This window comes from Equus caballus, chromosome 18, assembly GCF_041296265.1.
Source record: "Equus caballus isolate H_3958 breed thoroughbred chromosome 18, TB-T2T, whole genome shotgun sequence".
Taxonomy (NCBI): domain Eukaryota; kingdom Metazoa; phylum Chordata; class Mammalia; order Perissodactyla; family Equidae; genus Equus; species Equus caballus.
The window spans coordinates 75,011,938-75,027,676 of NC_091701.1; the positions used below are offsets into that span (position 1 = coordinate 75,011,938).

A 15,739-nucleotide genomic window follows, 5' to 3' on the forward strand; every position below is an offset into this window, starting at 1 on the left:
CTAAATAGAAACAGCTGAGGAGCCACAGTAGGTAGGTTTGGCTACAATAGTTTAAAACTCAGTGGCTGGCTTTCTCTTGCAATTGTCATAACTATCAATCATAAGAAAATCAACCGGATCTCTGTGAGCCCATAAAGGTGTCCATAATCTGTTATTTTGCTGCTAATTTGTTTTTCCAAAATGCATTTGAACCTCCCAGGAGCAATGTGTTTTTGTTTTGTTTTCTACATTTTCATTAAAATAATCATATGGGGATCAGAAATAGATGGACCAACTCACAGAGTGAGTGTTTCAGATAAAAACAGTCTCTGAGATCACTGAACCCATGTTATAAGACTTTACAAAACAGTAGAAGGAAACTCTAAGGGATAAAACCCCTTGTCCAAGGTCACACGCCCAGCTCTGCGGTGAGTCTAGTCACTTTCAGGGTCCTATTCTTTACCATATCATCTTTTTTCCCATTTGGTCAAAGGTTCATGGAAAATAGAGATAGAAAGTCATTTTCATTCTTTATATGATGCTCTAGTTCCTGAAATAGTGAAAAGAAAATCTTAGGTGAGTAACAAACACGTACAGAAAACTTTTAAATATTTGGGAACTTTCTGTTTTAAGGTCATACTACATTCAGATTTAAGCAAATCCCTGTCATCTATTTTGAATGTGCTTTAAAAAATTATAATCAGAAGGCTCTGCTTTCAAAAGAGGCATTTATGTTTGTTTTTTACAATTATGTAAGCAAGACATCACGATTTTTCAAAATTAAAATCAAATGGTTATACGTATCATCAGGTTCTTAACTCCGTCCTTTTCAATCATGGAGCCATGACTGACACATTTGTTGCGAACTGCACTTCAAATAATTTGTTACCATCGACAGCAAAATTTGCAGATGTTTTACTTTTTTTCTTTTTTTTTGTTTTTGGTAAATTACAGCTGACTCTGCATTCCTTCTACCATGACACTATTCATACATTCTTCCACCCCTCTTTACCTGCATATGTGAGAGGGAAAGGGTAGAATTCCACGTGGCGATGCCCAGAGTTGAATCACTTACATGAAGGCCACCCGTTGTTATTTTCAGTTTAAAGGACTCTTTAAAGAGCGTCCTTAGATCTCAGAGAACTCTGCATCTTTGCTCAGCCTCGCTCTACACAGTCTCCTCCGGGAAAGTCTGTATTCATTTCCCTGGCAGCCACTGAGCAATTCAAGGCCCGAGAAAATCCCCTTCCCCTTGTTTGAGTCCATCAGAGGCCAGTGCAGAGCTGCTGATATGGTAGATGATTATTTAATACTGGACCAAAGGAGACTCAAACATCATCACTGCATGGCACCCTCACAACTTTGTGGATTCTAATGCATTATGAAAAGGACAGCAGAAGTCCCAGAGATTATCCAGCAGCTGAGTGGTCTTTTTGCTTTTTGAAGCTAAAAACATTAAAAAAAAAAGAAAGAGTACCAACCCACTTGTGTTATATCCAATGGCATTTTATTATGTCCTACAGGGATTTTATTCAGAGCTGAGAAGAAACGTTCTCACTTACTTTTAACTAAATAACTTATAATGACTTTTAAAAGAGCTTGGAAATGTAGAAAGATCAGATGAAGCCAGATAGCTCTGAGTTTCTCAATCTGTCTCAAAACAATTGGACAACATACTCACAATAGAGGCGAGGCACACTCTCCTATCCTGCTAGTTATAAAATTATATGCTGACACCATCCTTGGGTCAACTCTGAACTTTTTTACATAGAATTATTCACTTTAACCTTAATATTAATAGTAATAATTAAGCTCTGTTTGCTTTGGTACCTTCAAATAGCTATGGTTTTTCTTTGTTAAAGTAATATCATCTCTGAGAGGCTCAACATGTTTTAAAGATATTATCTAGTACATTCCAGAAACAGCTAGAAAAACTGAAGCAAAGAGATGGCACCCAAGGTCAGGATCAGAGAAAGAAACAGAACCTGTGGATTCCACCCAACCACAGTCTGAATTCTGGATTAAGGCAAGGCAGCCAGAGGGAAAACGAAGTCTGTTTTGAAAATGCCATTCTAAGCGAGTAAAGGGGAAAACTGCTCAATATATGCGTGAAATTCTGTTTTATTCACCGTTATATACTGGTGCCTACAATAATACCTGGCACGCTAAAGGAGCTCAAAAACTGTTGAATAAAGAAGTAAAAATGTGAGAAGAAAAGTGGCCAGCCTTCTCAATCATGTCTGTAACCTGAGACCTGAAAACAGTTCTATCAATCAATTTTAATCATCTTTACTAAAAGCCAGACTTTGCTAGATATCTACGGAAGTATAAAGGAATGCATTTTCCTTCTCACAGATGAAATGTGACGAGGCCCTTGATTAGAACAATGATACATCAATATCCACACGTACCTTAATTTTAGTTTAAGTTTATTGCTGTTTTTGTGGGTGAGGGAGAAGGGAAGACGCATTCTAATGCATGATCTCACTCTCTCTTTTTGTCTCTCTCTCAATTTGCTCCACATTGCTCATATTTAATCAGTTTGCCCCTCCACAAAATTTATTAACCATTGGCCTCTGCTCGTTCAGCTTTAAAAAACAACAAAAAAAGAGTGTTTCAGATTATTAAACAGAAAGGAAGGCAGGAAGGAAGGCAGGCAGGCAAGAGGGACGGAGGGAGAAAATAGCCATGCTGAGTTGGCCAATAGACCAATAGCAAGAACATCCCCTAAAAAATTCCATAGCAATAGTTTTTTAAAAACACAGCTAAGCTTCATATTCAAAAGTATTATGTTTAGTCTTATTTTCCTATGAGAATATAAAGAAAAGGCCATGGTGCTAAAGGTTTTTTATTATACCTCGTTTCATTTAATGTCACCAGGAGGAAAAGAATATGAGACCGTGTATAAGGAATACTCTGTTGTCCCAAAACTTTTAAAAATAGACATAAGGAAAGGTAATTAACAGTAGTGATTTTCGTGGTTTCTGTGCCCGGGCAGTGCAGAGACCTGTAGTAGCGCACAGAATTTGCACCGCCGTTATGACACAGCTAATCCCCGTTCTTCCCTTTCCCTACACAGCGGCATTAGGCAAAGCGCCTTCCATTCAGTTGTAGGATCTAACAAGGAGTCCATCAGTAACCCACAGTGTGAGCTGAAGAGATTGTGCTGCCTCTCCAAAATTCAAAATAGCAAAATTAGACTATTTTTGAAGAAACATAGCAATCATTGAAGAACAAGCTACTCAAGAAACCAAGGTCTCTGTGTTGCCACAGGGCAGGAGAAGCCTGAAGAAGCGAAACCCAGCTGTTTGACATTTCACTTCCAACCAATAGCTAATCCTGGATATTTAATTTGGAAGGCAGTGTGTTGTGAGGGTTGTCACTCATAGGGGGCACTCTTTTTGGCAAAAACACTATAGCAGCCCAAGAAGAATGAGAAGCAGAAAGCTAAATCCAATTATTAAAATGATAAGCCTAGTAAAATGTTGAACCCACTTTAAAGAAATCAATAGGCAGACCCAGAACAGATTACTATACAATTTTAAGTTTAATTCTATCAGTATCCATAGCACAGTGCCTGAACACACAAATATAGATTATAAACATTAGAAAAATTCCAATGAAACAAAAAGGCATAATACTTTGAATATAAAATCACTCAGGTATTGGTTTCCTACTGCTTACATGTCCACTGCACTTTACATTTAAAAAGTCATATAAATCTCCCTTGATATGAGAATTTTATATTAGACTTGTTAATCATACCTGCAACTGTCTACAGAGCTAAATGCAGAGTCCTAAGAGCCATGTTCTACTAGACAGCCCCAACTTTCCCACCCAAGGGCAGCCCATTCACAGCTTACCTACAGGTGGTCCACAGCCAGTTAGCTTTCTGCTCCCATTCATCTTGAGACTATCTAACAATTTGCCCAACAGAGCTCTTCCTTTAAAATGTAATGTCTGCCAAATTAAGCATTCACATTACTGGGTGGAAATTAAACGTCAAGAAAGTTTGCCTTCTTGGGGATGAGGTGGACTAGTCAATTTCCCTGTTCTAAGAATTTAAAGCAGTAAACATGGAGTGGGCAACAGAAGCTGGATTTGATAAATGTACAGAACAGTCACAAGGTAGAGCAGAGGCCATGGGCAGGCTAAGGTTTTGAGGAGGCAGAATTATAATTCAGAGAGACTATGAGTAGTAAGCAGAAGTTATAGGGTAGACAAAGATATAGAGTAAATGATAAATCAGGTGATGGTGGGAAGAAAAGCTTGATAGTAGAAAGGAGACATGGACAAGAGGTATGCTACATGAAGGATAGCAAAGGAGAGAGCAAACCCATGATGCAGCTGCTGAATTCTCAGTTCCAAGTTTAGAGAAACCTAACCGTATTCACAGGCCTACACCTGGATTTTCATTAAGCTCTATCACCCTCAATTTCTTTTATTATCTCCAATAATTAACCTGGAATTCCTAAAAGAAAAAAAACCTTTAAGCTACTTTAAATTTAAAAATAAGCAAGCAATTTGCCTAAATCTCCAGAAAAAAATGAAGCCATAGCTAATGTCTAATCTACTAGCTACTGACTCTAATGAGCTTCTTCAACTGTCTGACGTCATCACTGAAAGAAACCTGCTCACTACTCTTTGAAAGAAGGTGAACCCGAGATGGAAATGTTCTTGTCCTAGAATAAAAAACTGGTTGCAAATGACCTCCAAATCTCTCTCTACTCCTAAATGACAAATTAAAAAGTTTGGACTGGTGAAGAGCTAACTGGTAACACAGAAATGAAGAATGCTCTTCAAGTCGAATGAACACATGCAGGACAATGTAATGTTAATATGAAGAAAGCCAGTGTGGCTCTTCATTATGGTCAGGTACTCCCGAAGTTTGCCCAGGTGAAGACTTACTATACCCAACTGGGGCAACGTTTCATTAAAACATGGCCAGTGTTCATTTACTTCTCTTCTCAGGACGAGGGGAGGGTTTCAAACTCTGGAGCTGCATGCAGACAGCAGGCTTCAAATAGGAGCTTGCAATGAATCAAAGGTGGGAGAAATTCTCATAACCTGGTTAGAGAATTGCAAATATCCATAATGGATTAATTAATTAGCTTATTTATTTGTTTGCTTAGAAGTTGTCCTCTTAGAAGCAAATTCAGCAATCAAGACATAGCTCATGCAGCTTGAGTAGAAAGGCATGATGGAATTTTTAGAGCTTAAAGGTACACTTCAAGTACCCTTAAACATTAGCAATGAGAGTCACAATCTAAAGCTATCTCAAAAAAGCGTGAAGAAAAGTGAAAATTTCAGTGACATCAGTTCTTTGACATCACACCAGTGAGTTAAGGGTTTCACTGCATTCAGCATTCTGTAAAAAAGAAAGCTCACAAAACTAGGTCTACTCAGTAGGATGATTAAAACTTAAATGATGTACATCAACACTTTGCACAGTCCTCGGCAGCTAACAGCGAGCGTTCAGGGAATGCTAGCTGCTGCGCGCTGGCAGGTCTTTGCTGCACACAGAGGAAAGTCAGACAGGGAAGGCGACAAATGTGGATTTAAGGTCGCGCTTTGAGCAGGTTACTTCTCTAAGATTCAGTTTCCCACACATGAAAGTAGATAAAAACCACCCTCCTCCTTGGTTTTTCACAAGGTTTAAAGAAGAGAAGACACAGAAAAATCTCACATTTTGAGAGCCTGCCTCCTCAAAAGGCTAACTGCTGGCAAGGAGGAGGAGGAAGAAGGAGAGGAGGAGGAGGGGGTGGGAGGGGGAGGAGGAAGAGGAGGTAGAAGAGAAGGAGGGGGAGGAGGAAGAGAAGGAGGGGCAGGAGGAGGAAGAGAACGAGGGGGAGGAAGAGAAGGAGGAGGAGGAAGAGAAAGAGGAGGAGAAGGAGAAGGAGGGGGAGGGGAAGAGGAAAAGGGAAAGGAGGAGGAGGAGGAGGCAGGAGAGGGAGGAGGGAGCAGGAGAGAGAGGAGGAGGAGGAAGAGGAGGTGGAGGGGCAAGAGAAGGAGGGGGAAGGGGAGGAAGGATGTCTATCACCAGACAGTCTCAGCCCAGGTACATTGTAGGACAGATAAGTCTTTGTTTGGGGGGCTGTCCTGTGCATTGCAGGATATTTAGCAGCATTCCTGGCCTGCACCCAGTAGATACCCGTAGCATCCCGAAGTTAAAGAACCAAAAGTGTCTCCAGACACTGCCAAATATCCCGTGGGGACAAAGTCACCCCTGGTTGAGAACCACTGGCTGACACCAATGACAAGGAATCAGTGGCTCAGAAAATGCTGAGAATCCCGAGTGGGCAGCAGTCCAGACGAGCAGGGGGCAAGGCCAGTGTCGGCTGTCGCCCCCCAGGTCTCGCATTCTTACTCGGCATACGGCATGGAATTTTAAAACAAGTACTTGTGAGGAAACCACATAGCAGCAAGCTCAGAATTCCTGAACCTACAAAACAGCCCATGGAAACACTGTGGTGGAAATATAATAAAGCAATAAAGCACAAAGTACACAGACATGAACAGTTTGGCAAATGCTCCCCAATCAGCCCCACTCGGTGACCCAGTCATAGCATGAGCAACGTCCTTTCTTCTCCACTGCACTGGAGAGAAGTGTGGTCAGAGGGAAGACCGGATGCCAAAAACGCCTGCGTTTTCATTCAGCTGGCGATTCTGGCTCCAGGCAAGGCTTAACATCTCTGCTCCAGCTTTTCCAATTACAAAGTGGAGCTGGTAACAATGAATACCCCGACCTAACTAGGTTTTGATTCCAAGCTGAGGGTATCCTTTCACTATAGGGCCTCAGGTCATAATAACCACGAGGGGGAAAAGCACTACAACCACAAGAAATAATTTTGTCTCCAGCCTTTTGGCATGAAAAATGGAATTTATTTCATCTTTTTCATGGAATGTTCTAGTATGCCTTATCTTGTCATCTCACCTCTGTTGGTCTTCTCTGTGCTATCTATACATGGACTAGAAACATCATGCATATTAGTATTTTACAACCCCCATTTTTTTTAATTACTACCCTCTGAAGGAGCCTTTTTAGGCATTTTTTCCTAATCATCTCCCCCACTTCATGAAATTTTAATACCAGAGATATACTATTTCTTTATGTACTATGTCCCTTTGGAGGGCCACAAACCATTGACACCATATAAAAATTGAAGATTTTTATATTCCCCAATGATCAGTTTTCAGCCCCTGGGGCAATAGTGTCCCCACTGAGGATCCACAGTATAGATGGATCTAGTTTACAAAGCGTGTTCAGAGCCTGGAAAGTCACCTTCTACACAGCAGAGATTTCAATGGGGGTTTGTGAAGAGACATATAGTACAGAAAAGAAAACTGGAGAACCCAGATAAATCAACATGACATCAAAGCTGTACATTACCTGGAGAGATCTGAATTCTTAAGGGAAAGCATCTCACTCTTCCAGGACCCCCAAGTTATCTCAGGCTGAAAATACCCCTGAGGGGCCCCAAGCCCCACTTGGTCTCAACTATAACCTAGCTTCATCTCTGAAGGAAATTCCACCAGACACGCCTTGCTTGGTAAGCGTGAAAAGGATTCTGTTAGGTATTAGAATTATAAAAATAAATGGCACATAATGGCTGCCATGGAAGAAATCAGAACCACAGGGCAAAGGCATGTGTGGCTTTGGTTTGGCAGATTCAGATATAGAGTTGGAGTCACAAGGCAAGGTGTCCTCACAAGGGCAGAGTGACGTGACGGGAGCAAGGCCTAAACGAACAAGTGGAGGAGACGCGTGCGCATGTGCAGGGTGTGGTGATGGGGATCTTGCAGCAGAATGGTGAGCGTGTGCCCTACGTAGACGGCATCAGCTCCAGCCATGTGGTCCAGTGGGTCACATCTGATTTTCTGCATTGTTATGTGAAATGCAGATTTTATGTGAAATCTGATTTTTAAATGTGGGCTTAAATTTTTAAAACCCTTTGTGGGCTTAAAAAAAGAAACACAACTGCAAGCAATATAAGACTGTCAATTTGTAAACTATTTGCAAACAAATGGCAAGAAACATTTCCTCTCTTCCAGGCAGAGAGAGAGGCTCTGACTCCACAGAAGGCCCTGAATGGCCAGGGAGATGCGAAGCTCCTTCTTTTATCCAGTACATCCGGGGTCCTAGTCCAACAGACTAATCTGGTGGGTAATTATGCACAAAGATCACTGCTTCATATTTTTACCATTTAAGAAAAATCGGGGAATAATGTACCCTGACTACTTCCAGAAATTTAAGTGGCACCCTTCCATAACCATAAGTGGGGCGACTTCTGCGTGCATTTTAATATACTGTGTGTAAAGTAGCTCTTGATAATCACCGATCTCACCTGTACCTAACAATTTAATAATGGCACACTTTCTGCCTAGTTAGACAAAATCTAACATCACCAAACTAATATTACCCTACATATAAATTTTAAAATCTCTAAAACACGTAAGCAATTATATCTCCCTAAAATTTTAGTTGACATAAGGGCACAGTGAATCCCAACCCTGAATCCAGTGGCTTAACTTTTGGACAATTACAGATATTTTTTAGTAGTTTGGGATCTTTTTGAACAGTCTTTCCCAAGTCACAGAGGCTGTACCAGCTGTATCCTCCAGTCTCATGAGTTCTGCCAGCTGGTTGCAGTTATTTTCTTCATCTTTCATATCACGACTGTAATAAATAATTAATCCAAGGATTTGTATTTTGCTGACAAACGTAAATGTAGCATTCAAAGCAGTGTTGCTGAGAGACAGACACAATGACCAAAAAAAGGAATGTATTGAAGAATTTCACAGTAGTTATGGGATCAAGGTCAATGGCTAAGGCAAAGTCAACACAGAGAAAACTACCTTATTTTGTAAACTCTTTAACTAAGATCTGAGTGATAGAAATAACCTTTTAGAAAATAAGTGAATTCTTTTAGGTATATCAGAAGTTAATGTTAATAGCTACAAAGTGTTTAAAACTGAAAGGGAAAATTACAGACTGACTCTTCCTCAGCCATTAAATATTGTTTGCACACTCTAGTTTTGACATACTAACATAAAAGATAATAAAACTCTTAAATCAATTGGCTGTCTACTTCTCAGATTTATTTTACTCAAACAGGTCAGTTAAAAAGACAAAATATTATGCTGAATATCCTTTCAGCGTCGATAAATACAGGGGACTCATAGAGATGAGGATTTCTAGATGAAGAAGGGAGACAGGGGATGCATAGGGCCATTGTCCAAATGAAGGGAGAGCCTTAACTACAATGGAGAATAAGTTTTAGCATTTTTATTGCAAACTCTAAATTTCCAACTTTGTCATCATCCTATAAAAATGGGATGCCATTAATGTCTAGAATAAATCAGGTATTCATTCCTGTTCTATTTCTGCTTTGCCTGGATTGAACTAAGATGGACCCTGAATAAAAAGTCCACACAAAGTCAGCGGTTTCTGGAGCTGGTCCTTGGCCCTGTGTTGGTTCAACACAGAAGTTTTGATCCGTTCACATCAAAATGAGAAAAACAAGGGTGATGGTGAGTTTTTCAGATGACTAAGTTTATACAGTTTGTCAGATCTTTTGTCTGAGGCTATCCTTTTCATTAATTTGTTTGATATTAAAGAGTATTTTATTTTACGAAATGATATGGATAATAAATGGGAGCTTCAGTTGAATTTTTCAAATAAATTTATTTTCCAAAATAACAGGCTGGTGAACCTATATTGGGCTCCTTTAATTTTAATTTCTACTAAATCTCAAATCTGAAAACCACTGCTCTGTGTGACTCAACATGTTGGTCTAATTCTCTATAGGGAGGTGCCCTGGTGTTTGGATCAGGCTCCAGCAGGACAGGGCAGGAGAGGGAAGAGGGAGGGTGGGCCTGAAGGGTAAGCCCTGGGGCTCACCTTCAGGGAACAAGTTGCTCTGGACTGGTGTCCAGAGCCAGGAGAGTGGGCTCCGCCATTTATTAGGGTGTACCCTCACCACCCACCCATTCTGAGTTCACTGTCGGTATTATAAGAGACTGCCTTTAGGTGGTTCTAGTTCTACAAATTCATGAGTCTAATCATCTGGGCAATTTACTCTGTGACTTTGGAAACTGACCAATGACAGCATGAAAGCATTGACTGCAATGTCAATATTTGGATGAAAAGTCATGTAATGGACCTGTTGACTTCTGGCTTCTCCTCCAGGCATGTGAGGGTGGAAGGAGGGGAAAGGAGACAGGGAAACCTAGGGTAGAGCATTTCACCACATCCTTCACCACCTCTCCTATATCTTGATCAAGAAACTGTGGCCCACCTTATCTTCATTCTCCTCACCTTCTTTTCCATTCTTCACACAGATGCACTAATACATGCACTTCTGCCTCAACTGTCCTCGCTACACAAAAGGAGATTCAGAAAGAGGCCCTGAAGGATCCTCTTTGGTGGCACTTGAGATTGGTGGCATTGGACAGAAGGATAAATCTCCTAACCCACCAAAACAATTTGTGGGCAACACTCTAAGGTGTCTGACCTTGGAATACTAACCTAGTTAATATTTCTTCCTAAAAGTGATTGATTTTAGACTATAGCAAGAATCAGTAGTTAAACTCAATTACTTTCAGAAAGGAATATTTCTCTCAATGAGAGTAAAAACTAAGCAAACAAAACACGCAACCCAAATGAAGGTAGATTTCTAAAAGAGGAAACCAAAGACAGCAAAAACACATCTTAAAATTCTAAGAACCTATCACAATTTCTCTCAAGGGTTCAGTTGAGTTCAATGGCATTCTCTAGCTCATGTGGATATTTCTTTTCTCAGCCTAATCAAATATTCCTTGAGGAATTTTGGATCAATTCATTGGCTACTTCAGAATTTTTTCTTTAGAAAATGAACTGATGGAAAGTATGAACTACGTTCTGTGACTGAGAGATTTCATTCCCCACTAGCGTGCCGGCTTCACAATCCCACAAGGAAAGCAGCTGCCTTTGGAGTTGACTTCTTAGTCATTTTGTCTGTGTGAGCACATGCACGCGTGGGCACACACACACACACATGCTGTGCCCACTGTGAGAACGGGGTCCTCTGTCCTTAGGGACATGGCATGAGATGGGAGGTTGGTGTGGCATGCTTCTGTGACCCTCGACAGTTGCCTGCCTGTCACCGACAGCCCAGCTCAGGTTGGGGGAGGGGGCGCTGACCTGTACTGGCTCAGGGGGAAGCTGGACCACGTGCTGCATGCGTTCGCTGTGGTGATGCCTCGACTCCTCCTCATAGATCACATCCCTCTCGTGCTGGGGAAGGTTCAGGAAGCGACGGATGGTACAGAGGTTCTCCCAGAGGGTGCGGTTTTCTGGGCTAGGGTTCTCCTTCCAGCGGAGCAGTTCACACAGCCAGCCCTGGAGAAAGAAGGTCACTTGAGTTAACCTGCAGAGTGCAGAGCGTAGAGGACAGCCAGACTACAGTCAGGTGCCCATCCCTGTTTATCATATTTTTCCATCAAAATTTTTCCCACCACGTGGGGTGAGACTGAAACAGCCTGACAACTCTGAAACCCAACCAACCCAACCGACCACGTCGGTGGTGACACCAATGCCCGAGAATCTTCACTCCTGTTAATCTTATCACCTTCATATAGAATATATTCTCAATTAATTTACAGTTCCTTTGTAAAAGATACTCAAGCAAGATTACGGTTATCTGATTCTCAGCAAAAAGTAATTCACGTTGGTCAGCTACAATTTTTTTAAATTACCCAATCAGATAGTATTCCATTCTAAGAAAGGAGTGAAGATGAACAAGTATGTATTACAAGACGGCAAATTCTAAAGAAGAAAAAATGTCTAAGTGTAAACAACACTGAATTCTCTAGAGAGGAAACAGTCTTACAACTCTTAATAACTCCACAAAATAGACACAACCACCTTGGCTAGAATGAAAACAAACTGTATATTTGCTGCATCTCTGAACGCCCTGGGCTCCAGGCCCTCCTAACCATCACCTTCCCGCCACAGCCACACCTGCAGGAAGGTAGGCAGTTGGTCGGGTCACACCTGCAAATGTCTGCCTCCCAATTCTGGCATCCGGATGTTCTCTCACTCGAAACTGCACAAGAAAGAAAATGTAATGCAAATAATGATGGATTATATGAAAATAATACAGAGGATGCTGTCAACATCGCTCACTGACTCATGTCAAAATATTTTACCCAGTAGCTTTCTAAGCCATCATTTTCAAGCTACATCGCTAATTTTAAAAACAAGAACTGTCCCACATCACGCCTCTTGCGAAAGAGTTAAGAATTTTCCTAAAAAAGTGCAGAAGTAAACACAAATGACTTCGTAAAAAAATAAATCTCAAACCTCAACAAATTCTATATTATAACTTGTAAGCCAATGAGCGTTCCTGACACGCATTATAAAAACCCCATATAATATCATAAGCCGTTGTTTGTCTAACTCTCCACTGTGTCTTCTGCCTTTACCCAAAAAAAGGCAAGATTTGATTATCTCCGCTGCATCAGCCAAGACAGCAACACCAGCTGTTCTCATTGTGCAGCCTCTTCCTCGCGGCCTCCATGTTAATAACCTGATCATTCCATTTTCTCCTTCAACTGCCGGCTGCAGCACCGCGAAGAGACAAAAACCCAGGCCCATCTGCAGCAGCTGTAGGCACTGAACTGTGAAGCCACTAGGGATTTATAAACTAATCTGTAACACAACACTGCCTTGTTTTTACAAGTGAGAGGCCACATTTGCGCAGACCTGATCTTTTCTTGCAATAAACTGGGAGCTGGGGAGAGTTAGAGGGTTAGGAAGAATGAAAACAAGATATCTAATCATTTGCTTGGAAATGTTTTTCCAAGTATTTTCACAGATTTTTTTTTTCAGCTCAATTGAGAGATAGGTAATGGTTGATTTTCAAGGTGCAACATATATGAAAATTGAAGGCAATTAAATTTTTTATCCCTATGAGAAAATAAATTATATTTTTAAATATTTCTTCCTCCCAAAGTGTTTCCTCAAGGGCTTTTTTGTGTACAAAGGAAAGAATTCTTGAAACAGAAAATAAACCATCTTTGGAAAAAATAAGCTCCTATGTCTCTGTCTTTTCACAGATCTGAATAAGTCTCCAACTGAACTCTTTCAAATGTTTCAAACAGGTATGTTTAACATCTCCCAGGGGAGGCTATAGCATGGCGACCAATCACTTAACAGAAAATAAAAACAAAAACCTACATCTGTTAAAAGATGACGCTCTGAGATACCAAGACCTTAAGGAGGACAGCACCTGCTGTTCTGCTTGAGGAGTGAACTGCATTGTGGGAAGCCGCAGCTTGAAAGGAGACAGGTGACAGCTGAGTGGTATCTCCACTTATGATACTTGGAATGTCTCGCACAACAGTCATTGCCGCGTTTGATTTATATGCGCTGTTATAATCTGCACTCATTACAATCACTTAGAACAAACTACAGGCCTCGTTAAGGACTGTGTACTGTCTGCCATCAGTCTTTAAGAAGTGTAGTGCTCAATTTGCCCACTGACATGCAAGGTCCTGACCTTGAAGCTATTAGGGAGCGGATTAGACACAAGTGTGGTCATGTGTGCAGACATAAGCAAACCAAATTAATTTCTGGCACAGGGAGGTAGCCAACAAGACTGTGTTCTTCGGGCACCAGAGAACTTCCTCAAATCCCTGATGGAGCTGAGCTAATAGCATGTTTAAGGGAACCCGGTTTTGAAGAGAAAGCACATTCATGGTATTTAGAGGGTTATTAATCTAGTTTCCCCACAAAGTGTTTGCTTGGCTGATCAGATTAAGGGATGGAGCCTTCAACAGCGCACCCCCACCACAGCAGGCCCCAAGAAATCTGTGATACTTCACAGCCTTGGACATATTGCACCATGTGTACCCAGCTGCTTCAATAATTAGCTTATGAATGTATCAGCTGGTTCTGTGATTTTTATAAATAATAACTAACCTACAGAGCAGAAATATTGTCAAGAGCCTTACAGTAGCACAAAATTGCAAGGTGCTCCTAACTCTGACTGCCTCTTCTACTAAATGCCGATATTCCCTACTAGTGGAGCTCCTGGGATACCATTTATAAACATTTACCTTGCATTTGAAATGGCACTGTATTTTTGTCAGTTTTCTTCATGGCAGCCGTGATTGGCTTTCCCCTCACTCTGACTCACTGATCACTCCATGTCTTTGTATGCTTACCTTCCGGAGATCTATTCTTCCACCTTACCTCCCATCTCACCCTCCATCTTTTCATTCACATGATCCTTCCACCAGCCCATTTGGGATACTTATCTCTGTTTTCTCAATAGGGTCCCTTAGTAGCTTGTTTGGTGACTAACGAATGTGCAAGAAAGTACTATGCTGTTGCATGAACACACATGCATGGAACTGTGAGTGAACCCATCGCAGAAGAGATAAAGAGTCCTCACATTGGGATTTTTTTCATTTATATAATTTTTGCATGCCATCCAAGAAAGTTTTGCAGTATCAGGCAAAAAAAAAAGTGTAAATGTCAAATAAAACAGTGACAGATGACAGTATTCTCTATTGAATAGCACTGTTTCTGTCGTGCATGTTCACTGGGAACTCATGAATTATTAATAAACAAATCTCCTTTTTCTGTTAAAAATCTCAAGTAGGTTTTTTGTTGTTGTTCCCTATGTGTTATGTGGAGCATTCCAGGAGAATTACTTTCATTTCAGAAATGCTGATGCAGAAGTTCATCTGATTTCCAACCTTGGCCAGCTCTGTGCGTGGCATCATCAACTGTAGGGTATACAGCTACCCGTGATTTCTCTTTTAGTCTGATTGGAAGTTTTGACCAAATATTGGCTGAATATTCACATAGTCAGTTTAGCTTTTTTGGCATGGTAAAACTGAAGGTAAGTGAACTACAAGTGTTGGAGCACAGTTGGGAAGCACAGGGGGTATTCACCTTGGAGCTCTGAGACCTAACTGCTAAGTTCCTGCTCTGACGGTAAATAATTGGGTGACCTTTGGGCATGTGGTTACCCTCTTGGAGCTTCTGGGAACTTAGCTGTAAAAGGAAGAGTTTACAAAACATGGTCTCTAAGTTCTCTTTTAGCTCCATATTCCATGATCTGTTACACCTTGTTATTTGTCAGAAATAGCAGACAATGATTAGCCATAAGGGTTAAAGTAGAAAGAAGAAACCACCTTGGCCAAGTGATCAAGGTCAACATCACCAGTGACGACATATAGACACCATGAACCCTGTGATATGAGGCACTGTGAAGGATACAACACAGTACTGGAAGCAGTCTTGCCCAAAAAGCATAACCTCCACTCAATCATGACAAACTCAGATTGAGAGATGTTCAACAAAATAACAAATCAGTACTCTTCAAAAGTGGCAAGGTCATTAAAAAAAAAAAAAAAAAAAGGAAAGACTAAGGACTGGTCACAGACTGTGGAAAACTAAGAAGAAATAATAATTAAACGCAATGTGTTTCCCGGATGGGATCTTGGTACAGAAAATGGACATTAGTGGAAAAACTACTGAAATTAGAATAGTTTTTAGTTTAGTTAATAGTGTTAAAACTATGTGAATTTCCCGGTTTTAACTGTTGCACTATGGGGATGTAAGGCGTTAATATTAGTGGATGCCAAGTGGAGGATATATGGAAACTGTACTATTTTGCAACATTTCTGTGAGTCTAAAATTTGCTCAAAGTAAAAAATTTTTAAAAATACAGAGAATACCTAGAACTTATGTAGGAAAATATCCATG

General features: G+C 40.8%; 1 protein-coding gene across 18 annotated transcripts in view; it reads right to left on the bottom strand.

Annotated features, from left to right (window-relative positions):
* SATB2 (SATB homeobox 2) overlaps window positions 1-15,739 on the bottom strand; it is a 197,987-nt gene that overhangs the window by 23,991 nt on the left and 158,257 nt on the right. For all 18 annotated transcript variants that reach the window (XM_070242105.1, XM_014732597.3, XM_070242107.1 and 15 more), the window contains one exon: window positions 11,162-11,359. In XM_070242105.1, coding sequence (XP_070098206.1) covers window positions 11,162-11,359 — 198 coding nt within the window. The remainder of the gene's footprint in view (window positions 1-11,161; window positions 11,360-15,739) is intronic.